Raw genomic sequence first — 23,545 nt, forward strand, 5'->3', positions numbered from 1 at the left:
ATAAAATAAAATGAAATAAAATAAAATAAAATAAAATAAAATAAAATAAAATAAAATAAAATAAAATAAAATAAAATAAAATAAAATAAAATAAAATAAAATAAAATAAAATAAAATAGGTTTCTCCATCACTAAGGAGCACACTGATGTAATTACCCCGGAGGGAAACGTTCTTACAACCCTCACAAAGAACCGCTTTCGCTGTGAGGAGAACCCCAACGTCACGTTACGCAGAGCAGGAGAATTGGGCCGAGATTCCTAAACACGCCTCAAAACCCGGCACCGAAGGGAATTACCGCGCTGATCTCTCAGCCGGCCTCGCAGCGCCAGCTCCCCGCTCTCCTCAGCGAGGCGCCGCGGACTACAGCTCCCGGCAGCCCGCGGCGGGGCGGGCAGCGGCCGGCGGGGGGGGCACCCGGCGCCTGCGTGTCCCTGCCGGGCCGGGCCGGGCAGTGCCGTGCCGGGGCTATGCTGAGGCCGGAGGTGGCTGGGTCCTACCAGGAGGTACGGGCTGGGGCCGGCAGCGGCAGCGTGAGCCCCCCCTCCGGTTCTGGGCGGGCTCGCCGGCGGCTTCGGGTTGCCTGTCGCGAGTAAAGGCGGTGCGGGTGGGCGCCTGTGTCCGCTGGGCATGGTGCCGTGGGGCTGTCCGGGGCTTCGCGTTCTCGTGGTGCTGGCTGTTGGGGCTCTGCTTGGGGTTTTCACGGCGGGCTGGGAGGCGGTGGAGCGGCAATAGACCTGCACAGAGGAGCTCTCCGCTTGCCTGAGGGCTGTGTCCGCTAGGAAGGCTTTACCCCGCGGTTATCGGGATGAAACTGACTCGTGTAAAGGCGTGTGTGTAGGAGTGCTCGGGACGGTTAGCCGTGCCGTGGTGATGCCTGACGGCACGGACTGGCTGTGCACGGTGCCCCTGTGTGGCACTGCCACCGCTCCCCGTGCCCTGGGCTGGCCCAAGCCCCCTGGTGCTTGCCTGGGTGCTGTGAGCGCAGCAGCTGTGCTCCTCCGTGCCTCCCCAGCCCCCAGCCGGGTGCTGAAACGCCTGCGATCACCGGTCCTGAACCTCCCTTTGTCCCGTGCCTTTCTGCCTGCACCACTGAAGGGGAGCTGCTGGCTTGCGAGCAAGCTCCTGCTGTTGTTTCCCACTCAGCTGCGTGTGGAGCCCTGAGGATTGCTGAACAAAGTTGTTTTGTGCCCTCCCTGCTCTTGGTGTCCTATCCTATCTCCACGTCCTCTGATAGCTTTAACTGCCCTGCGCGTCCCTGTTCCTTGCACGTTGGCACCGCGCTTCGCCTCTTTATCAAAAATAACACGTGGGAAGAGCCGGCCTGTGGGCGCGAACACCCTTGGTTCCCTGCTGCTGATTGCTGTGCGCTGGGGATTCTGCCCGAGTTTCTGGAGGAGCCAGGATCAGCTGGCACAGCCGTGCAGCGTGTTGGAGGAGCGCGGCCCTGTACGTCGGCGTGATGCCGCGGTGGGCCATGAGCAGCGCGGGCTCTTAGTGGCCTCAGTGGGCGTGCTTGCCTACCTTCACGTCTTGTCCGGTCAGGTGCTTGGGATTTGCAGCGAAATTATTATTTTTGGGGGGTGGGGGGGGGCTTGGTCTTGTGTCTCAGCTCAGCTCAGTGCACCTGAGGCAATGTGAGCGCTCCCTGCTTTTGACTAGCTGTACCAGTGGTATGCGTGAAGGGCATGTGAGACCGCCTGCCTTGTAGAGATGATAAAATGTGGTCACATATTGTTTTCCTGTTTGTTTCTTAGGAATGCTGAGAGATTGCATTCTTCTGACTTTTTCTTTTCCTATGTGTTAGAGCCACCGTAGATCCTCTTGAGAGGATAGTGAGTGTTGCAGATGGAGTTCTCCTTTAACCTTGTGTTGATACCTTCTTGCTGTCAGAAATAGAGGTCACCTACCCTCTACATCACCTCAGCCGAGGAGGTGTCTGTACCCGGGAGCCCAACCAGAGAGGTGTGGGAGGCAGCTGTGGAACTGCAGTGCCTCAGTGACTTGTGGCAGCTGCTTGGATCAGCTCTGCTGTGAGGAATTTGCACGGGTATAACTGGAACCGGCTATTTAGCTGATTTAGCAAAACCGGTACAAAAGGCCCAGTGAATATTCTTCCTGTGTCAGAATAGCTGGTTTCGGGTCAGGTAAACAAATAGAACTGATGTGGCCCTACAGAAGTTAAATTAAGGCCGTCTTAAATTTCGTTTATTTTATGCAGGTAATTGAAACAAGTATCTTCAGTTGTACTCCAGTAAGTCTCCTGCAAATGAGCTGAGTGTGTAGCCTGTTATTTACCTGTGTGCTCCTTGCCTCACACCATGGGAAATCATACTTTATTTATGTGCAAAACATTTAAAAACAATGGGGTTAATGCTTTCAACTTGCTTTGGATGGTGGAAACGAATACAGAAGTACGTCAGGAGGTGATGGAGGCTTTACGTCAGTCTTCTGAGATGTGAAATGAGTGGACTCTTTCCTAATAAGTGCTAATGATGATTTGTTAGTGGTGTAATGATGATGATAATTTTGATGCCTAATTAGAGTTGCATGAAAGAAAAATATTTCATTACGGATTAATGTGTGTTACTGTTAAGTAAGTTGGGGGAGTAAAGTTTAACAGTATTCAGTGTGGCTACTGCATTAACTGCTCACCTGTTTGCCTTAAAGTAGGACCCTTACTTAATTAGCTATTTGATACCGAGTGGTTAGCTTGGACAGTTCCTGTGCAACACATGATAGGCTGCAAGCTTAGGCCCCTGCTCACCGTGCTGTAATTTGTGTGTTGTTCCCTGGCATAAAAGCAGCTTGGGGAACATAGAGTAGATATGTTTAACACACGGGGGAGGGAAAGAAATCCAGCAGTTCATGATCTCGTGTGATGCCTATCTGATGCGGCAAGCTTCTGACCTCGATGGAGGTGTCCTGGCAGTTTGGGCACAGAGCTCTGAACAGCAAAACAAGAAAACATCTGGTCTCTGCTGCTGATTTAGAAACACTGGGAGGCTAATTAGTTGCATAACCACTAATACCGAGTAATACTTATAGTGAGCTCAAATAAGTACCAGAAATGTTGGGGGTGTTCATTGTACTTTAATGACCCACCTACCTAAGTGGCTGGGACTGCGTTTGAGTTATTTGCCCTAATACCTGTCCAAACGCAATTTACTTTTTATGCACCTTTATTAAGAAGTGCTAATGGTCTGTTTGCTGGTTTGTGCTGTGGATTGTTTATACCTAAAGATATGTTCTTGAGTGACAGGACGGAGTTCCTGCTTATTTCAGAAGGCATCGCTCTAATTGGGGGTTCAGCGTGAGCTGAAGCTGCCAGGGGAACGATTACTTTGATCTCGAAAGAAGAGGTGATGCTATCCTTAAAGGAGCAGGCTAGAAGTAGGTTAAATGTAATATGCCATTTTTCCCTTTTGCAGTGTGCAAGTCATGTAATTTTCAGGTATAGGTCTACGCAAATGTGACTCTTGAATTGTGCAAAGCGGAACGGGTTCTGGGTGCTCTTGGACTGGGGGCATGTTTTTGTGTGTTTGGTTAGTTGGAGCCTCTCTTATTTGTACCATAGAAATTCCAGCAATTTCAAGTTGAGAGCATGTTTGGAAATTGAACCACTGTTTTAACTACACAGCTGAGTGAAGATGTGGAGCGAGTATCTGGAAACCCAGCAGAGGAGAGAGGAGGAGAGATGGGAGTTCATGAAGATGCCAGCTCTGTTATTTTACCAGGTGAGAACTATTGACCAAAAAACTACCAATTTAAAGTGACTGATAAGCTGCTTCTGTGCAAGCTTTTTTTTTTTTTTTTAATTGCACTTGTGAGAGCAAAAACACTAAGTGACTTACTTTGAGGAATAAGTGTAGCTGGAAAGCTAAGGAGCTTTTCTAGGGATTGAGATGAGAATGTTTCTTTGCCATGAAATGTGCTCAGTCAAAGAAGATTTGTCACACCTGGTTCTGAGATAGTTTAGTATGTCATCTGCCGTTTGTGCTGGCTGTATCTTTCCTGAGTTGCAGTGTTTGTGATGGCAGTGGATTGCAAACAAAGTCTGTGCCAGATTTACGTGAGCAAGATGCAGTACAAAACACAGGCATCAAAACAGGTTTTAGTTAGACTATTTGGACCTGCTTTTGGAGAGTGTGGAGCAGTGTTAAATGGGCTTATTGCAGCCCAGATTTGGGTGGTAAGGTAAGCCAACATGAAGTGAGTATCCCCTAAATGTTTTGCAGCTGTTTAAGAGGGCGTTTTGTTTTGTTTTGTTAGTAGTGCAATTTTATGCATATCAAGGTCTTAATTTTCTTGGCTGACATCTCCTGGCAATGAACTTCAGAACACGTGCGTGGCCACGGACCTTTATATGAGGTTATATGCTCAACAGGAGCTACAATAAGGCTAGTGTTTGCTGTGGTAAGGACCAAATACCAAACCATGCTGTTATAATTGAAGAGCAGAGCGTGGCATAGCCTGAGAGGGCCTGACTCATTAAATTACACAACACAGAAAAGTCAGTATAAAATATGCCTATTTATCCCCTATATGTCGGGTTTTAATGCTTGTTTTGTGTGTTCAGCCATATATTGCTGACAATCAAAATATGACATGTAACTCGAGTACCTAAACCTTTTCCTTACAAGTATTGTCAAAAGGAATGGAGAATGCAAGGAGTATGGGGGGGGAAAAAGCATTTGTGTAGTTCTGTGTGTACAGGTGAGACTACTGCGACGATCTTCAGAGGATAAGCTTTAGAGGCAAGGAAGAAGGAATCGGGTCTGTCTTTTTCTAGATATAATTGGAAGAAACCTTCTTTTGTGAAACTTTCTGCAGTATGCACAAGGAGTTACGAATTAGACTCCAGATATGAGAGGGTAGCAAATGCATAGTCACTGCTACTATGGTGGAGGCATAATATGCTCTTACGCAGCTATTTGCATTATTAGAATATTAAAATCTCTCTGCTGACACACATGTTAAATGTGATCAGAATCAGTTCCGATTGGAAGGTGGAGGGGAATAAGTTGTATTTTCCAGGAGGAAAGACTGACCATTAACTGTTTCTTATGAACTTTGAACTTTATTTGTGGGTTGACATTCTTGAAAATAAACCTTGTTTCCTGCCATGTCCTTAAGTGAATGCCAAATTCAACATGTGGAAAAAAAAAAAAAGGGCACAAGCATCCAAAGACTGCCTCATGCCAGAGAAGGAAGCAGCTGTCTCATTGATCATTAAAAACAGCAATAGTTGTGTTTTTTTAGATCAAGCTGAGTTTGAGATTTACTTTCCTCTCAAGCGGTTGATCTTTAAATCAACACTACATAAATTCAGCCCCCAAATCTGTGTTTTAAAGTCCTAATTCATATTCTGTTTGGTTCCAGATAGTGAACTGGGTACCAGTGCCCCTTCTTTGCGTTTCAGCAAGACCTGCCTAAAGAATGTTTTTTCAGTAATTCTCCTGTTTATTTATCTGCTACTCATGGCTGTAGCTGTATTCCTTGTCTACCAAACCATCAGTGACTTCAGGGAGAAGCTCAAGCACCCCGTGATGTCTGTCTCTTACAAAGAAGTGTCCTTGTACGATGCACCCGGTAAGTCTGGTAACAAACAGAATGGGTAGAGTTGTTGTTCACATTGATCTTGCACTGTTCTACGTTTTCAGTGTTGATTCCCCAGGGCCCAGAGTGCATATAATGCTTTGACCCAGATCTTTTACTTGCCCTTTTTTTTTTTTAATTCTGTGTTGTGTTGACTTTGCATGGAAGTGTTAACATTATAGGACAGATATATGGGGGTTCCTGCCAATAACATGAATGACAGCAGCTGTGGAATGTGCTGCAACATTTGAAAGACAGGAAATGTTTGCACACTCTAGAATGAGCCCTCCTTTAGGGAAAGAAGATAATTCCTCATGAAATACCCCCAAAACAGTATCATTCAAGCAGGGTAGCACATAGGATCTGTACCATGATCTCACTCCTGTGCTGGGCAGGGAAGTGCTGTTGACAGTTAAGAAGGTGGATTCTCCAAACAAACCACAAAAAAACCCACAGTGCCACTTCCTACTGTTGTGCATTATTTACAATGCCATATCACATCAGAAGGCAACGACAATGTGATGTGGCTGCAGAGAAGAGTGTTGGCATAAAAATGTGATGTGGCACTAGAAAACTGTATTGCAGTTTGCAGGAGGGATTACTCTGCAGAAACCTTTTTTGAATATTGAGTTCTGATATTATTTTTTTGTCAAATTATCCAGTAACCATTCATACATAGAGAGAGCTGTGGCAGCAAGTGCAGCTCAAACAGCATTGGAAGCTACTTGTACGTCAGTTTCCAATTTAAAAAATAACATGTCTACTTTAATGTCTTGCCACATTTTACAAATCACTGTTCCAGTACCTGTGGTTGAAAGGTGAGTGTTGTTGTTGTATTCCTGTGTTTTTTTCTGTATGGTTAATTAGGCTCAGCTCTCTTAGTAGGTCTCTGAATTTGACCTGTATAGCTTTGACAGTAAATTAAGCAGGTGTTTTCCCTTTTCTTTCTTGTTTTTTCCCTTTTCTCTCTTCTCCATGTGAACTTTTTATGCAGCAACAGGAAGAAAATGTCATTGAAAGAAACAGAGCAACATACTTATAAATCCAGAAGTATCAGCAGGGGATTCCTGCCAGGTCAGAGAACATAAATTAATGTAGCCCTTTGCTTCATTGCTCTGTTAAGGTTAGATGAGATGTCAAGTTGCAAGCATGGAGCACTGAAGAAAGAAAGAAAGCAGTCTTAGACTGATGTATTCTGACTACTTTGACGTCTTGCATTTTGGTGGACAGGCCATCTCAGCTGTGTGAGTTAATCGTATCTAATAAATTACACTTTTTTGGTAGTTCATCTAAATTATCTTCAGGCAAGTTTGTTTCCAATACTAAATGTGGCATAATAGGATTTTTGGTTTTGGGTCTTGTATTTTGCTGGCTTTCTACAGCTGAGGTGACTGAGATTTTTTTTAATGCTTGCTCTTGCTGAGGAACCACAGACTTATGGTATATACATGTGAATGAATTTCCATAAAGGTGAAGAAGTAGCCTGCCTACCTAGCAATAAAAATAATAAGGGATTGGTACAGTTAGTACTTGTTTTATGGCTTTGATTTTTATCGTGACATATTTTGTGAACAGAAGATAATAGATGTTCTGAAGAGCATCTTTTTGCTTTTATGAGATCAGCCAGTGACCTTTAATCTCTCATGTATAGTACATGTGCTTTTTCCAGTGAAAATACGACGTGTTAAATGACAGTATCTGGAAACATGTACATGTTGAAGCACTTCATGTCCCATTTGACTTCAGTGGTCTCCTAGCTTACTTTACACATTCTTCTCATTTGGGGCCAGAGGAACTCATTCATTAGCTGCAGGCTTGTGGGAGGACTAGGGAAACTTAGTCACTTCTGTGAACTTTTAGTTGTGGTTACTGAACTGGAACCTGGATTTTCTGCAACGCATTGCAGAGCTTCTGTCCTGATGTGGCTGGCACTGTTGTCCTGCTACAGGAAAATACTCGAGCACGTAGTTTAATTTGATTGTTTTGCTGGATTTTGGCAAGATAGCTCAGTATCCTGTGGGATTAAATCCCAGAATGAAAATCTACGAACATAAGAAAGAAGTCAACTCTTCTCAATGTTTTTTCTCCCGAAACAGGTATTGCCTTTTACCCAGGCAAGGCTCGGCTGCTTAGCTGCAAGCATCATTACTATGATCACATTCCGCCTCTGATAAATCCAGGTCAGCAAGGAAAAATTGAGTGCACCACTCAGAGAATCAACTACACAGATCCTTTTACTAATCAAACAATGGTAATAATATAATAGAATAAACCTTATTCAGTGAGGGGTTTCTGCTTGTAATGGTATTTGAAAATAAAAATATTTCTGAAGTGCTGCAAAATATCCTTGCTTCTGGGGAAGGGTTGGTTGCTTTTTTTTTTCTTTTTTTTTTTCCAAGCCACCTATCCTATTGTTTTCAAAAATGTAAAAGACCCCAGTCAGTGTGTATATATGTTAGGAATGATCAGCTGTCATGTGGTTGTGTGCAACATGAAAACCTGAATGGAACAGGAGTCTTGTTTTTCACAATGAAACTCTCCCTTAATTCCTCTCCTGAATGAATTGGCAAGCAAACTCCTTGATAATGTAAATCTAAGATTGATTGAAAGCAGTAGCAGTTATGTCATTTAAAACAGGATAACTTCTGTCTTTTTGTGTGTTTGCTAGGAGTTAAATACTATTTTTGTCACACTTGAAAAATTCTTAATTGGACGCCAAAGCATTTCATTGTATTGAAGTGTTGTGTGCCTATAAGATGATATGTTGATATATCTGTCTTAAATTCCTCTTAAAAACACAGGGAATTTGGCCTCTGTACAGGTAAATGTTCAGAAAATAAACTATTAAATATGATCATTTGTATCTCATCTAAAGTTATTGCTCAGGCCCTTTCTAAGGAAACTAAACACGAGCAAACAATTTAGTTACCTCTTTGGTCACCTTTTTTTCCCCATCTTCATGTCTTGCCTTTTTCCAGTCACCATTTCTTTCTGGGAAGCAGCTCCTTAATATCTTTGAAAATAATACTTTAAGTCTTAATATTTAATTTCTCCCAGTATCGCATTATTTTTACATGTTTTAACAAACTAAGAACCTGCCTTTTATGCTGTGTGGTAGGTTTATTTAGAAACTTGTGGATCCCATAGGCTCTAGTCCTGCAACTGAATGGAGAGGCAGTGAGGCAGACCTCTGAACCACATAGAGCCATGGTCAAATGGGTGGAGTCATTTTGCAAGCAACAGCTTGCTGTCCAGTGTAATTCTTGCACTACTTTAAGTTGTATTCTGCCTGCTAGCTAGCTTTTTTTTTTCTGTCTTTTTCTTCCCCTCATCCCTCCTCAGCAGCTTGCTTAAGGAGCTTGGGGCTATGAAACTGTTCCTTTCTCGAGGACAAGCCTGATGTTCTCCACATCAGACTGCAAATTAACTTGTTTCATGTCAAGAGCTGAAAGTTCCTAGGCTGTAATGCCTAAAACTCTTTTGATTGTCTGTCTGCAGAATGCAGGCTGCAGAGCCTTGACTGGTAATTCCACATGAACCCAAATGACTGGGATGGAACTAGAGCAGATTTCTTAGCAAAACACTAAATCTTGATTTAGAGACTTCATTTTTACAACCAAAAGGAGGAATTTGTTAATACCAAAGCAGGCATTATTTGGGGATATTTTAATAGGTGTGCACTTATTAGAGGCCAGGAAAATCTCAATGTGTGTTAGATTTATGTAGAGTATTAGTGAGATGGCAAATTCAAGAATGGGAAATGAGGATTCCTCTCCTACTCTCACTGTCTCTTTGTCTGCTTATAGAAGTATGCTTTGGTTGTTCAAGGCCCTCGTGATGTGAAGAAGAAGGAACTGGTGTTTTTGCAGTTTCATTTAAATGAAACAGACCAAGATTTTAGTGCCATTGACTACCTTCTGTTTTCTTCTTTCCAAGAGTTCATCAACAGGTATGTAAAGGGATGATGAACCTGTAACAGCATTGAACTTGCAACCACAGCAATACTAGTGCAAGGAAGGTATTTTGGGTGGAAAGTTAGAGAGGCTTTTATGATGATTCTTTTTATTAAAAAAAAAAGTAAAAAAAAAAAAAATTTGGGTTATTTCTGTTGGACTTTCATGTCTTAGATTACTAATCTCACTTTAGAAAATGAATTGAGGATACTTTCAGTGACAGAAAGTGCCCTTCAGCTGAGCTTCAGCCATTTGCTGCTGCGCTTTCTATAAGTTTTGAAGTTTTCACTGTCTTGCTGCTGTCCACTGCTGTGGGTGATCAGGAAGTGGGTTGTACTTGGCAGTGTGATAATGAAGGGCACTAAGAACGAAAATGTTTCTCTACCTCTTTTTATTTTTTTAAGCAGTTACTATAAAGATCAGATCCCTAGATCAATTAGTTTCATTGATTTCATTGAAAGATTAACTGTGTTTGTACTGCTAGTTTTAAGATTCTAAAGGATGATGTAATTTTGTAGATGGGGGTTTTAAAAATACTTTGTTTTGATTTGATAGCGATGCCATTGGAGTGACTGATCAACCTTTTGCTAATTTTACTAGGAGTGGAATTAATCCTGTATTGAACTTTCTTGAAAGCCCCACTCTTATTCCTTGCTGGTGAGAATAAACTCCATACTTAAGTTGCTTAATTTTTGCTTTTAATTTAAATTCAAGTTCTGTTCTTCTCTCTGTGATCCAGATAAAAAGCTAGTCAAGAGGCATTAGTCACAGTGAGACCTAATAGAAAGCCTTACTTTGGTAATGGCTGGATGCAAAGTGAAAAAAGGAGAGTGGATAAAGGGCATATGCAGAGTGAATTAAGGTGATGGAGGGGAAGAGAAGTAACACTTTATTGCAGCGAAGCATTTTTGGAAGCTTGGGCATGATCATGCTGGTGTTTTTCAGATGGAGCAAAGGCTGAAAGTGTTCAGTCACAGTATCTGTGGGTGGCCAAAGACCAGTTGTCTGAATTCGCTTCTTACGAAGTGTTTCTGGTTCAGTGGAGGAGACAGACATTAAGCTTAAGTTATCACGTACTTCCTGTAACTGTACAAAGGCACCTCAGACGCCTCTAGCATTCCAGGTATTTTGTGTTTCAGTATGAGAAAACACCGGAGAGTAATGGAGAGTAGTGATGGAGAAGGTGCTGTTTGTTCCTTGTGCATTGGATTTTTCTCAGTTTTTGTGGCTCGTGCTGCAGTTAGCGGTAGGTACAGTGGGACTGATTCCAGTGAGGTGCACGGTTGGGTCTGTGCTTCGAAACACGAGCATTGCCTGAGACAATGTCAGTGGAGGAGAGATCAGAAGGTGTGGTTGCATTGCATCTGGTCGCTGTCTTTTTGCAGAACGAGCGAACTTACCAAGACACAAATCGGACTAAGTATGCTCAAGTCTTGGAAGCCACGTTTCTCTGCCCGTTGTACCAATTTGCAGATAAGCCATTTTAAAGAGCTGTTTGTTTCCAAACTAAAACATGCGTGTCCCATTGAAGCTGGCAGTATGTAAAGCGTCTCTTCCTGCACAGCGGTCTGCATGCCGCTGTCCGAAATGCTTCTACCACGTGTTGTGCAAAGGTAGGTTAGGTGTGCAAAACAACAGTAAGTAGTATTGCCAAGGTCCTAGCTGGAAGGCTGTGTTTGTGCCAGAGTAGGTGAATAAGCAAGAATCACCCGTAAGCTGCCTGGAGAAACTGGGGTTGCAACCTCTTGCCTCCAGGTTTCCCAGGTCTGACAGGTTAGATGGCAGAATCAGTCCCTGAAGAGAAGGGGAAGTGACACGCTGTTCCTAAAGAAGCTGCTTTGTCTCTGTTGGAAGGCAGCAGAACTGAGACTGGGGCATGAAGGCTGAGCCTGGGTTATGCTTGGAGCAATGCAAAAGGCAGGAAATGTTGTCTGTTTGGGGATGCATCCTTTGTGCCTGTTTGTGGCAGACAGGAACGTGAGGTAAGGCTGGTTTGGAAGCAGCCCAGGTAATGGTGAAATTTGGCGAAGGCGTGTAGGCCTTTAAATGTGGTGGTAGATGATCTGCGTGTCTGGGTAGAGTACAGACAGAGAACCAGTGTGTGCGAGATGCTTTGGTACTGTCTCTTTTGCAGCATCCTCCAAAGCTCAGTACAAACTGCATGCCTCACCTCACTTGGGATTGTGTAGTGCTCTCCCGGCGTCCCAGGGCACGAACTGGACAGGTTTGGAGCAGGCCGAAAACTTGTGTTTTCTCCTGAGCATGTGAAATGTCATGCATGTGTGGGGTGCGTTTGGATGTGGCATTGTTCTGTCCAGCTTCCAGCAGGAGAGGAAGCAGAAATGGCTTCCGGTTCGTCAGCTGCTGCTAAATTTAGCTGCTGGAAGGTCTGGACTGATATCCTTAGGAACTGTTGCGTATCGACAGTGTAATTTTGTCCTTCCATATAGCCTCTAAGGGCTTCAAACGCTCACTGCTGTTAACTACTTTTCCTGACAAAGTGTCTCACTTAGGGGTTATGAGAGCATGCTCTTAGCACCGTGCCCAGCAACCAACGTAAAGTGCTATTAAAGACCCTGAGCTACGTCCTAAACCCATCAGCTATCACAATCACCTTTACAGTTTTATTTGCAATGGCTGCAAAGAGCTGAGGATGGAATGGATAGGCAGACTGCTGTAAAATATGTGTGTAGGTATTCCTTCATCTTAAATCACAATCTGAACACCTTTGAAATTGGTGAGAGTAGTCCAGCTGTATCGACAGCACAGCTTCTTTGCAGGCACTATTCTGTGCAGCTTGCTTTTGCTTTAAATAACAATAATCGTATCAGTGAACAGTAATCATGTCATAAGCAATAATAAAAGTGGCATCTGGATTCTTGTATCTTTAAGGATTTTCCTGAGGCATAGCAAGTGGTAAGGACTCAGGGTCCAGTTGTTTCTGTCAAGGGTTTTATTCTCTGCAGCTCTTGTGTTAAAATTGGATCAACAGACTGCATGAAGCTGGCAGCGCTTGCTGGTTTTGTTCTGGCCTTCACAGAGCACTGCTGAACTATATGCTATTGTTGGACTGAGCTGGAAGGGTACTGCCACTGTTTTTTTTCTTTTGTATTTTTCTTTTTTTTTTTTTAAAGACAGTGGCAGCTGCTGTGCCATATTAATTGGAGGGAAGGAAATAATGAAACCCTTGCAAATTACCCAAAAATTGTAGCTAAAAATATGAGTTCTTTTCTTTAACTATCATTAGTGTAATATGGATTTAAGAAGAAAATCCTCTGAACATATTACTGTCAAAACTATTGTTAGCTTAGCATGTAAAATAACTTCTAGTCATGTGAGATGATAAATACCAGTCTGAACAGGTCAGAGATTATTTCTGTGTCTAAACGGAGCTTCATCTTTACTTCTTTGGTCTGGATTGCTGCACGCAGAGAAATAAATAACAACACAGAAGGGTCGAGACTTTCGGTACCACATCTGACCCTTTATTACATCCCATGGCTGTCAGAGAGTTTCCAGTTCCCTGAGCACAGGGGAACTCTCAAACGTTGCTTGCCCTCTGCTATTATTTGTGCAAAGCTTTTGTGTCTCTGCTCTGTCCCTTCCCTCCCTCCTTTTTTTTTTTTCTTCCCCCCCATCTCTTTGGCAGTGGCCTGGGTTACGGGCGCGCGCAAGGAGATGCCGTCTCAGATTGCTTCTCCTAAGATTCTAACGTTTCTTTTTCAAGCCCACAATTACTGTCACAGGCAAAGTACTGTATTGCTGCCTGCTTACCGAGTGCGTTGTGGCTGTAGTGCTCAGCTCCATGTCATAGCTTCCTGCCTCAATTTTCCACGTTGGTTTGGAAAGCTGCGCTGGGATGCTGTGTTGAGTCATGCATTAGGCGTGTGACTGGCTGGCAGGGTGCTAATTATGTCTGTTCCTCCGAGTGGCAAAGTACCATGTTCTTCCTGACTGTCCCATCGGCTGCTGCTGTACCCATACACCAAAAGGGGAAGAAATAATTGCCAGGGTAGGTCTCCCTACGTCAGTGGTTTGTACGGCAAGAAGCAGTCAGGTGTTGGAGTTTGCTGTGATGCTTTGCCCAAATCTTCTCAGTGGGGGCTGGAGAAGTGCGCTACCATCCTGTTGGGACAACTAAGCAAACAGCTAATGGTACAGATAGATAAAGATACCACAGAATCACAGAATGGCTTGGGTTGGAAGGGACCTTAAAGACCATCCAGTTCCAACCCACTAGATCAAGTTGCCCAGGGCCCCACCAGCCTGACCTTAACACCTCCAGGCGTGGGGCATCCACAGCTTCTCTGGGCAACCTCTTCCAGTGCCTCACCACCCTCTGAGTGAAGAATTTCTTCCTAACATCTAATCTGAATCTCCCCTCTTTTAGTTAAACTATTCCCCCCATGTCCTATCATTATCTGCCCGAGCAAAAAGTTGCTCTCAAAAAGTTGTTTGTAGAAAGAAAAGGAGCCCTAATTCTGAAGACTAAGGAAAAAGGGAAAGTGCAAATCCAGCCAATGCTGGTGCAGGGCCAGTCTTCCCGACTGGCCTGTTCTTCAGGACAACAGCCCGCTTCTTCAGCTCTCCTTGTCTTCTTTACTTCTTTGCATCTTTCTCCTGGAAGATCAAAATGGCTTAATCTCCCAGCAGGCCCAGCCATGTGCTCCCTCTGCCTTGTGAACAAAAGTATGCTCTTTGCCTTCACCTAGGAAGATTTGTTTATTCGGAGTGAAAAACCCTTTCCTTCTCCTTTGCCTGAAGGACCAGCATAAGCTGGCACGGCTCTATAAGCTGAAATCTATCTTTAGTAACAATCAGCAGTCTGCGCTTTAATGCTTCGTGACTCATCACAGTGGTTTACCCGCTCATTTCGAGTGAAACCTTGTTGAAAGGCAGCTGCAGGGATAGGCTTATTTCGTGGAGGTGACGTGAAAGTGGCTAAAATCACAGTGCTGAGGAGCTCAAAGTAAATGGAGAGGTGAATTCACCATGTCCTGTGCATTTGGCAGACACCAGACAGGCCCTGGAGCTACCTCTTCATCACTTGCTGGGTGAGGGGTGTTGGGAGACTTAAAATGTCTGAAAGTCACAGTGTTAAGTCACAGCTCCCCTGTAAAGCAGCAGATCTGCAGGGGGAGGCAGTACTGGGACGGTAGGGCACCAGGTGGGTCTTCTGCGATTAAGAACACGAGTGCAAGTGCTAAAACATTACTGCTAACAATGTTTTAGTTAGGCTAAAATCGAGCCTATCTAAATATAAAGGGCATTTTGCACGTGCTTTGAAGTGTAGGCCTGACATTTCAGTGCCTTCAGTGCCCTGACACTGCTCAGAGTTTGGTCAGTAAAGTAATGGGTCTTTTTTTCCTTTAGTCCAGAAAAAGCAGAATTCATGAAGGACTGTGAAAGTTCATACTCCAGCTGGAAGTTTTCCGGAGGCTTTCGAACTTGGGTCAAGATGTCCTTGGTGAAAACAAAGGAAGAAGATGGTAGTGAGACTGTTGAATTCAAACAAGAGGTAAAAATAATATTAACTTCCCAAAGACTTTTTTATTTTTTTAGGACCTGTTAGCTGATTTAAAAACCGGGTGCTGTCAAAAATTTGCATGTTTTTAATGATAATTGTCTAACAGAACTACCTCTTGGAGCACTTAGCAACATGAGTTGGAGGAAGGGGTTGTCTGTTTTGAAGTGAAGTATCAGGAGGCTGGCTTTTGTTTAATGGCATTTGTTATACCACTTGCCACTGAGCGGTTTTGGAAGCTGAACTGGCTGTACAGTTACTTGTGTTCTTTCTCAACGTGGAGAGGCTCTGTCAAAGTGTAAATGTCGTGGTGTGCTCTGCTACTGGTATGGTGACACATCTCTTAACAGAGAGGTGAGAAACTCCAGGCCCTGCCTCTGCCATCAGTGACACCTGTAGTCTAAGGTATGGGTCTGAAGAGACTGATGCAGAAAAACTAACAGAGCTACCTTAGTTCAAGGTAGGGATTCTCAAAAGAATGATCTAAATAATAGTAATGGAAAGAGGTACTGTTTAGGTTACCACAGGGTCTGATATTAGGATGAAGAGGTAACATAAGCTAAGTACCCTTTATAGCACTCTCACATCTGCTTTTTGTTTGGATTTGGTATTTTTATCTGTTGAGTATCCTTAGAAATGTGGAGTATCTCAACTTCTTGCATCATTTAAAGCTAGAAAATATGCAAGCGGAAGATGCAGACTTAGCTAGAGATGAAGTAAGTTTGACTTTCATTCCTGTTCTGTTCACACTAATGGACAGGAGAATAATTGTGTTTTGAGTCTGTTAGCTTGCTCCTGGTATTGGTGGGAGAGGAAGAGGCTCATCGGTGATGAGAAAAGAGAATTTTAAGAGCAGTCCTTTTCAGATACTCCATCTTCCAGGCACACTACTATGCTTTCCCTTAGTCCATGGTCCACTTGAAAAGGGTGCTTAAGTGGCAAAGCCTTGGGAAGAGCAGAAGCGTGACTGTGAGGTGGGTACCCTCTGGTTCCCCAGGGGAGGGCAGCAGAAGAATCCCCCAGTCACGCAGTGAAGGCCTGGGTTTGAAGGAAGGGATGCAGCGGTTGGCTGATGTCATGTAAGCACTGGCAGCAGCGGTCTGTCTGTCCTTCATCACCTGTAGCTCTGTTTTACTTGTCCTTTGGTGCTTGCCTAGTGTGGGATTTTTGAAAGTCCTTCTTTGTGTGACCAAGTCTAACACATCTCAAAGTAGAAGTAAGAGGCTGACCCAAAGTTAGAAAAAGCTGAGCTTCTTGTGACCGTAAGCATCCATTCAGTCCAGCAGTTACGGGCTTTCCAGTCATCTGTGTAGGTGAACAGTGTACTTACTGTTTTTTTAAAACAAAAAATAGGAAGCAGGAATTGGCACAAATGTGAACTTTGTGTGTCAGTTACCTATTAATAATACAGCACAAGTTGAAATAGCTCAGACAAATTGCACTTTCTTTGTTTGACAGTAGAACGTCCGCAAACTGAGTAAGGAAATCCATTCGCCTTTCCAGTCTGAAACTGGGCGACAGCGTGCCAGAAGGGTGCATACAACCACCAGGGCAAAAAGCATAGCCAGTCGGTCTGTGAAGTAGTCCTGTAGCCATTACTTGGTCTTTTCTGCTCTTCCCATTGCTTTTAGATAGCTGTGTGAACTGGTTGTTTCCTGCTGTGCGGTTTTCTTGAATGAGTATGGCTGGGGTGGTCGCAAGCTGCAATAATTAAATAGGCTGTAGGGTAACGAGAGGTGGTAAAGCTCCCATATGCTCAGAACGGACACGTACAGTGCTTCTGTGTGTTCACAGCCTAAAATCTGGTCGGGCACAGGGTGCCTCCGTGGAGGGAGGAGTCTGACAGAAATCTGAAGGTACGCATAAAGAAAGTAAGCCATGGTAGAGAGGCAGGAGGTTTCTGTGGTAGGTCATTCCCCATGCAGTGTCTGCTGAATCAGTTTTCATCTCTATCGTTCCCGTTACAATCCTGGAAATGAAGTAACTGCGCTGCTGGATTCATCACTTCCAGGAAGAGCAACAGCACTGCCCTGTTCACACACCAAGATGTAGATATTCCTCTGAGGTTTGGAGAAGGGCAAAGTCCCTCCATCATTTGTTCATCTGTAACTTTGGTGAGCTTTCCTGTTAGGCGACTGGCTGGCTCCAAGTGGTTTGTATTGTCCTCCAGTGGTAGGGGGGTAGTGCAAACTGTGCTAGTATTGCCTGCAAGTGGTTCCTTCTGGGCTCGGGGTGTGTGTATGTGCAGACAGGACAAGATACGTGCTTCTCTTAGGCCTGATGGCTTAAGGCCCACACTTGGGAAGGCATTAAGACTGCAGTTTCATGTGGCCATAACATCAGTCTTGTATCTTAAACTGCACCCTGGCTATCACAGCTCCTGGGAGATGTGATAAAGCTCCGTGCCAGTCAGTGATGGTTTCAAGTGGTAACTCAGTTAAAGGGCAGCACTGGAGGTATTGGCTTTTTCTCCAAAAAAGATTATTCCCGCACCATTGTGTAGTTCTCTGGCAAATAATAGTGATTTAACCTTCATTCGTGAGAACTTTTCAAATGCCAAATTACCCCCAGGTAAATGAATTTCGTAAATGAACTCCCCACACCTGGAAGGGGAAAAAATGTTTTTTTTTTTTTTTTTTTAAGAGTGATATATAAAGGCATTTCCAAAGCTGAGCTGCAGTTATCTTGAGAATGTCTTTAACGGGAGTATTCTTGATGTTCCTGGAACAAAGTGCTTTCAGTAAGTTACTTGGGCAGTAACGCTCTAGATGAAGGCTTTGATCTGGCACCTCTCACTCTTCCTTGAATTATACCAAACCTCCTATTGCCTTCCTGCAACTGGAACAAATCTGGCTTGTCCTTGCCTGGGTATACGAAGTTAACCGTGCATCTGTACTGTCATTTTGACTTTTAAAGAGAATATGGGCTGTGAGCGTGTGGGGACAGAAAGGAATACCTGTAAGGCACGTGTGAAGTAAGACTTGCCGTGCTAGTGCATGGCTAAGCCCTGTGCTGCCGCCCCGGTGCGCGCTGCTGTTGTGCCTTTGTTGTGCTGTGTCAGTGTGTGTGAGGGCGTCGCGTACAATAATACAGCATTGCTGAGTATCACAAGGGCCTTGGCTACCAGCATAAAACTGTACTGCAGTGTTTGTACTAGGTGAGAAATGGGAAATTAACATGAGCACAGAACGGATGGAAGAAACCGACCTTTCTGTATTTTGGGAGCCTAACCTTCCAGGTAGAGGAAGGCTGAATTGGCTGAACTTGGTTTTCACCTTCTAGCCTTTTCTGTTGCACAGGCGATTGGATTACACAACTAAAGAAAGTAACCTGCACCTTTTCCACCTTTTTTTTCCCCCAGACTAGTGTGGTTAACTATATTGACCAGAGGACTAAACCAAGAAGTGACCAGCTGTTTTTTGTCGTCTTTGAATGGAAAGATCCTTTTATACAGACCGTGCAAGATGTAAGTAACCTTCTAGCACCTTCTTGAATTGTTGTCAGGCTATACGTGCTCATGGTGTATATGTATATGTGTATATGTATGCTTCTGAGTTTCTACCTGGAGTGAGGTACCAGAGGAAGAGTAGTTATTTTTAAAATTTCGGTCTGGGGTGTTTGTTTATTTATTCATTTATTTAATTTTAATTCAGTAATAAGTATTAAGTGGGGCTCAAGACTATCTGTGGCCTTCCCTTGTCTTAGTGACACTCAGCATTATTCTTGCAGCTAAAGGTGCACTTAGCTAAGAAAAACCTGTCCCCTGTACGTTAACAAATTGTAGCTTCAGGTCAAGTCTGAACATTTTGCTTAAATAAGTGTGCTTGGGTAAATTGATTTAATGACTCTTCCTATTAATTGACACGCAAGAAGCCTAGACTTAAATCAGACTAATAAAAATAAATTGACTAGTCTAACTTTTGGCCCTTATCTGACCAGAACTTGGTACTGCATTTAAAAAAAAAACAAAACAAAAACAAACTCAAAATTCAGCTCAGTGTACTGCAGCCAGACAAGATCGCTGTCAGTCATGGGAGTGCCTAAAAGGTGTGTGGATCCCTGCAGGTATATGTGCCTAAGCATGTGAGATGGATCTGGTGCTCCAGGGGAGCACAGGGGAAAAAGATCTATTTGCCCTCCCCAGAAAAATACGGAACAGCAAAATGTGTGAAGTCAATCTGTTTAAAAATTTGGCATTTAAAATGGCCCAGCTTGACAACCTGGTCTGTCATGAACAAAATCTCTCAAATTCCTTTTTTTTTTTTCCCCCAAAGCCACTGTGATTTACAAGTAGGGGAAGCCTGTTTTAGGACCCTCTGGCTTGGGTGGTGACCTAGTGACAGGGCACTTGTGCGCTGGCCGTCATCAGTGCTGCAGACCCCGTGGCGAATCTGAAAGCTGTGTTACTTTATTGCTGCCTAAGCCTAGATATGCTTGCTTCATCTCGAGATCCTAGAAGCCACCGTTGTGCCTAGGGGTGCAAGGAGAATTGCAAACTATAAATAAGCTTAACTACTTTTGAACCAAATATAGTTAAAAATAGAAACATAAAATACTTGCTGCAATTCTACAGAAACAGTTGCCGCTGTCAAAACCTGGTTTGGCATTACAATGCTGTCTTGTTAAAGCTTTCCAGCAGTTGCTTCTTTTAGGTTTATCTTTTGGAATATCGTCTTTCATGTGACTGCTTGTTTTTGTAAATCTTTAAATAACGTAGTAAATGTAATCCTTATGGTTAAATTAGCAGTTTAATAATTATCTCCAACACTTTAAACAATTTACCATGCTGAAATAGTCTAAAAGGAATTTAGCAGCTAGTATAGGCATCTCCTGGGATCTGTGCGTTTCCTTCCTCACAGAAGGAACTGGAAAAATCGTAGAGCAAGGCAGATGTGTGGCAAAGGCACTAACTCCAGGCCTGCTGTGCAGCACGAAGGCATGTGCCACAAAACACTTCCGTTAGAAGAAGAGAATTGTTTGTTAATGCATAGGTATAATATGTACCAAGTCAGAGGAGGGGAATAATATTTTTAATCTCTTTCAGATAATCACAGCAAATCCTTGGAACATGATTGCTCTTCTCTGTGGCATCTTTTTGGCTCTGTTTAAGGCAGCAGACTTTGCTAAGCTAAGTGTTAAGTGGATGATCAAAATCCGAAAGAGACATCTGAAGAGGAGAAGTCAAGCAATGAACCACATAAGCTGAGACTGACTGCCTCTTAACTATTCACAGCAGAAGGGACAGAAAATAACTGGAATGACCTTCATTCAGCGAGACAGCAGTTAAAGATATAAACCAGGTATGTTTTCTTCAGGAAAAACACAGCTGCTGGAGTAACAGCCTAGTGAACTGATGTTTGAACTTCAGAAAAGAGCTAACTCTAGGCAGGGCTAACAAACTCGTGCTTTCCTATTCCAAATTTAACAAGCTTACCTCAATGTATGAGGGGAGTGGGGAGAGAGGAGAAAATTCACTAATATGCTGTAGCAGTTAAATTCTTTATATAAAAAAAATTCACTGTTTTGAATGCTTCTCAGAACAGGAAGCTATTTAACTTCTGCATTAGCTTCGATCTGCATCTGCTACCAGAATGCAGTTACTACTTTGACAGTTTAGTGGAAGGGAAAGCCCATGCAAAAAAAAGGGTCTGGCCTCCCCTCTCCAAAGTGTGTGTTAAAAACAAAATACACTGGAATTCTATTACATGTCATTTTCGATTTAAAGTGTATTGACTTTAATATTAAAACAAACACGGTCAAATAAGCTGTTGTGTACCTTCTCTTGAAACTGCTGGCTCTCAGCTGCAGCTAGAGTTTCACAGGAGCTAATCTAAATGGGAGCATTAAGGCAAAACACGTAAGTGAAAAACAAAAATCTATCAGTCTAACTCAAAGTACACTCAAGCAACTCAAGAGCTGGGCATCTGAGCTGATGACAGATTTCAAAGTCTAATTCTCAAGACTATTACCCTTCCTTCCTTCCTGAGGAATTAAAAAAGTCTTTCATCAGCCTGGCATTTAAATGAGATTCTGTATTATACAGAGAATGTGCACTAACTAACTGTGCTGTGTGGCGTGTAGTCTTTTTCTTCCTTATAAGTCCCTTACTAGTCCAGATGCCTAAATGAGAATTGTGCAGTCTACAAGGCAGCAGTGCACTACTGCCTGTTTGCTCAGAAGGGTTTGCTGCAAGGAAGGGAGCATGCCGAGTTAACTTTTGCTTCTTCCATCCTCTACTAACGGAGAGTGCTAATAAAGCAGTAAGTACGTGAAGAGCACCGCCAAATTCTTTTTATATGAGCTTTTAAGGAAGTGTTTTGGGACAAAATGTACTACTTCCAGGTGATTTCTAGAGCGAAATCAAGGCACTTAGAAAAGCAGCAGTACTGGCTGCATGCGACATACAGGTTCTCTCCTGTGTCCAGCCAGGTGAGGGGAGGAGGGAGTCACTTGCAGTTCCTGCTCTTGCCTCTTCCTCTAGCCCCACGTGCTTAATAGAGCAGAACGAATCCTTCCACCCTACTCACTAAAGTTAGAAGCACGGGTCACTGGGGTTTAACAGTTTTGTCTAAATAACTCATGGCTTTTCATTAAGTGACAAGTGTAGTGCAGTTCAAGGGTTATTTGTGAAAGCCGTTCTAATTCTCCTGGTCTTTACAAGCACAAAGATGTGATTACAGCACTAAATACAAACATAAAGACTTTATTGAATGCTGCTCAATTCCCCAAAGATCTTTCATTACAAAAGTTTTCCACACAACTGCAATTTAAGAGATTGGAATGGTACTCTGATAAAAGATGTGAAAAATATTTGATCAAGTAAAACAGACAAGACTTCTATAGTCAACTTTCCACCTTTAAAAAGCAGACTGCATTTTCTTTAAATAAAACAAGGAACTAGTTACTGACAGCCTTCCTGCTGCACTAAAAAAAAAAATCCCAATTTTGGTCTCGCTCTTCAGTCCACAAGGTGCTAAAACTAATGCAGAGGTGTCCGAGATCGTCTCTAGAATGACACTACTCTGCAGGGAGTCCTTGGGCTGACCAGGAGCATCATTGATGGGCTCTCTAAAGGAAGCTCCATCCTCAGCTATAGCAGGAGGAAATCTTGGAGTAGGCCCAGGACCAACAGGCAGTGGGAAGGGGGTAGAGGCACTCACCAAGCGGCAGGCAGATGCACGGACCATCCTGACCTGATCAAGCTGACTTTTTTTCCTTTTCCTACTTTGCCTCATGCTAATGTGAACTTGCACGTAAATCTAAATCTGAATTCAATCACAAATTCAAGAACAGCACCATGTGAGAGTTCCTTTCAAGGCTGTAAGGGGCACATACTGCGTTTTTCACGTTACTGGTAACGTACCTTGGTTTTATTTGAGAAAATACAGCACAACTAGAAGCCTTTTCTATATTCTTAACCAAAGTATGCAGCGATGTGAAAAGCACATATAAAACAAGGAAAAAATGTACATAGCAAACTATACCACCTATGTGCAACACAATCAAAAATTCAAGTCATAATTCTCACCACTCCCGTAATTATTTCACTCATTAAAGGATGATAATTCAGTTCTATGAAACGCTGGAAGTGACAGTATATCAATAATTAGACAAATTTACAATATGCTGTGGTAATGACATCACGTAACTGCTGTATTTAAATTCAAATCTTTTCATTTACATTGTGCCAGAGAAAAAGCTGGCTGTTTATATACTGATGAGGTTTATTTTGCAAATTCTTAGATATTTCAAAAGGGTACAAAAAAAAGTATGTCTGCCGAGTAGAGGTTGTCATTTCTTTTATTTGGCACTTGTACTGTGTGCGTTTAGCACATTGTGAGTGCTGTTCTGCTTTTCTGCCATAGCCTTCTTAAGCTTTAACTCCTCTAGCTTTCTCCACAACTCTTCACGTTCCAATTCTTTCTTTTTCTCTCTGTAGGAAAGAGCGAAGTATCAATTTCAGATGTGTTTTTAAGTGCAATGTGGAGATGCAGGTACCTAAAGCAACCGTGTTCTTCTACACCTAGTAATTCGTAGCCTAAGTTCTTCCCCAAAGCTATTTTGAGGCAATCACAGTTTGCTCTATTAAAAAGTGAACGTACAAATTAGTAAAGGTTAGTGGTAAAACAGTAACTTTGCTCCAACTCAAACAATTGCTGTAGCATGGTTTTGCACAGATGACTACAGTTCTAAGGAAGTTCTTTATCATGTGCAAACAAGCAAGAAACAGAGCGTTTTGGGGTGGTGGAAGCACAACTGTTGAAAGGAGCCTTAGCGTGTGCTTTCAGCCGGCCTAGGACCACGTACACCCTGCTCCAGCAGTACGGTTTAGTAGGTTAGTAGGATACGGGAGGCCTTGGCTGAGCTACAAAGCATTATCCAGCGGAGCTTTCTCCAGACAGCGCAGCCCCCTGCAGCAGCAGCTGAGCCCGGTTCCCCCACCCGAGACGGAGCACTCCATGCCAGGCAGGA

General features: G+C 43.2%; 2 protein-coding genes across 7 annotated transcripts in view; one reads left to right on the forward strand and one right to left on the reverse strand.

Moving 5' to 3' along the window:
* Positions 1 to 350: 350 nt before the first annotated feature.
* Positions 351 to 22,179, forward strand: PACC1 (proton activated chloride channel 1). 5 transcript variants are annotated; one of them, XM_048057657.2, is made up of 8 exons: positions 351 to 504; positions 3,639 to 3,735; positions 5,381 to 5,590; positions 7,693 to 7,847; positions 9,403 to 9,545; positions 14,923 to 15,067; positions 18,435 to 18,539; positions 20,118 to 22,179. In XM_048057657.2, exons 1-8 carry the CDS (start codon positions 469 to 471, stop codon positions 20,277 to 20,279), a joined length of 1,053 nt encoding a protein of 350 aa, XP_047913614.2. In that variant the 5' UTR covers positions 351 to 468; the 3' UTR covers positions 20,280 to 22,179. The 5 variants fall into 5 exon arrangements, with proteins under 5 accessions (XP_047913614.2, XP_047913616.2, XP_047913617.2 ...); XM_048057659.2 differs by having other exon boundaries at positions 5,489 to 5,590; XM_048057660.2 differs by having other exon boundaries at positions 358 to 504; positions 3,576 to 3,735; positions 5,489 to 5,590.
* PPP2R5A (protein phosphatase 2 regulatory subunit B'alpha) overlaps positions 21,761 to 23,545 on the reverse strand; it is a 44,715-nt gene continuing 42,930 nt past the window's right edge. For both annotated transcript variants that reach the window (XM_048057654.2, XM_066993716.1), the window contains exon 13: positions 21,761 to 23,006. In XM_048057654.2, the coding sequence (XP_047913611.1) occupies positions 22,874 to 23,006 (133 nt within the window). In that variant the 3' untranslated portion in view covers positions 21,761 to 22,873. The remainder of the gene's footprint in view (positions 23,007 to 23,545) is intronic.

This window comes from Anser cygnoides, chromosome 3 (assembly GCF_040182565.1).
Source record: "Anser cygnoides isolate HZ-2024a breed goose chromosome 3, Taihu_goose_T2T_genome, whole genome shotgun sequence".
NCBI lineage: Eukaryota > Metazoa > Chordata > Aves > Anseriformes > Anatidae > Anser > Anser cygnoides.

Excerpts from the sequence above, each read along its gene's own strand:
- PACC1 (XM_048057657.2), top strand. The coding sequence starts at position 469 with ATGCTGAGGCCGGAGGTGGCTGGGTCCTACCAGGAG. Across the intron at positions 9,546-14,922 it reads TTCCAAGAGTTCATCAACAG|TCCAGAAAAAGCAGAATTCA; the intron begins GTATGTAAAGGG and ends TTTTTCCTTTAG. Across the intron at positions 15,068-18,434 it reads CTGTTGAATTCAAACAAGAG|ACTAGTGTGGTTAACTATAT; the intron begins GTAAAAATAATA and ends TTTTTCCCCCAG.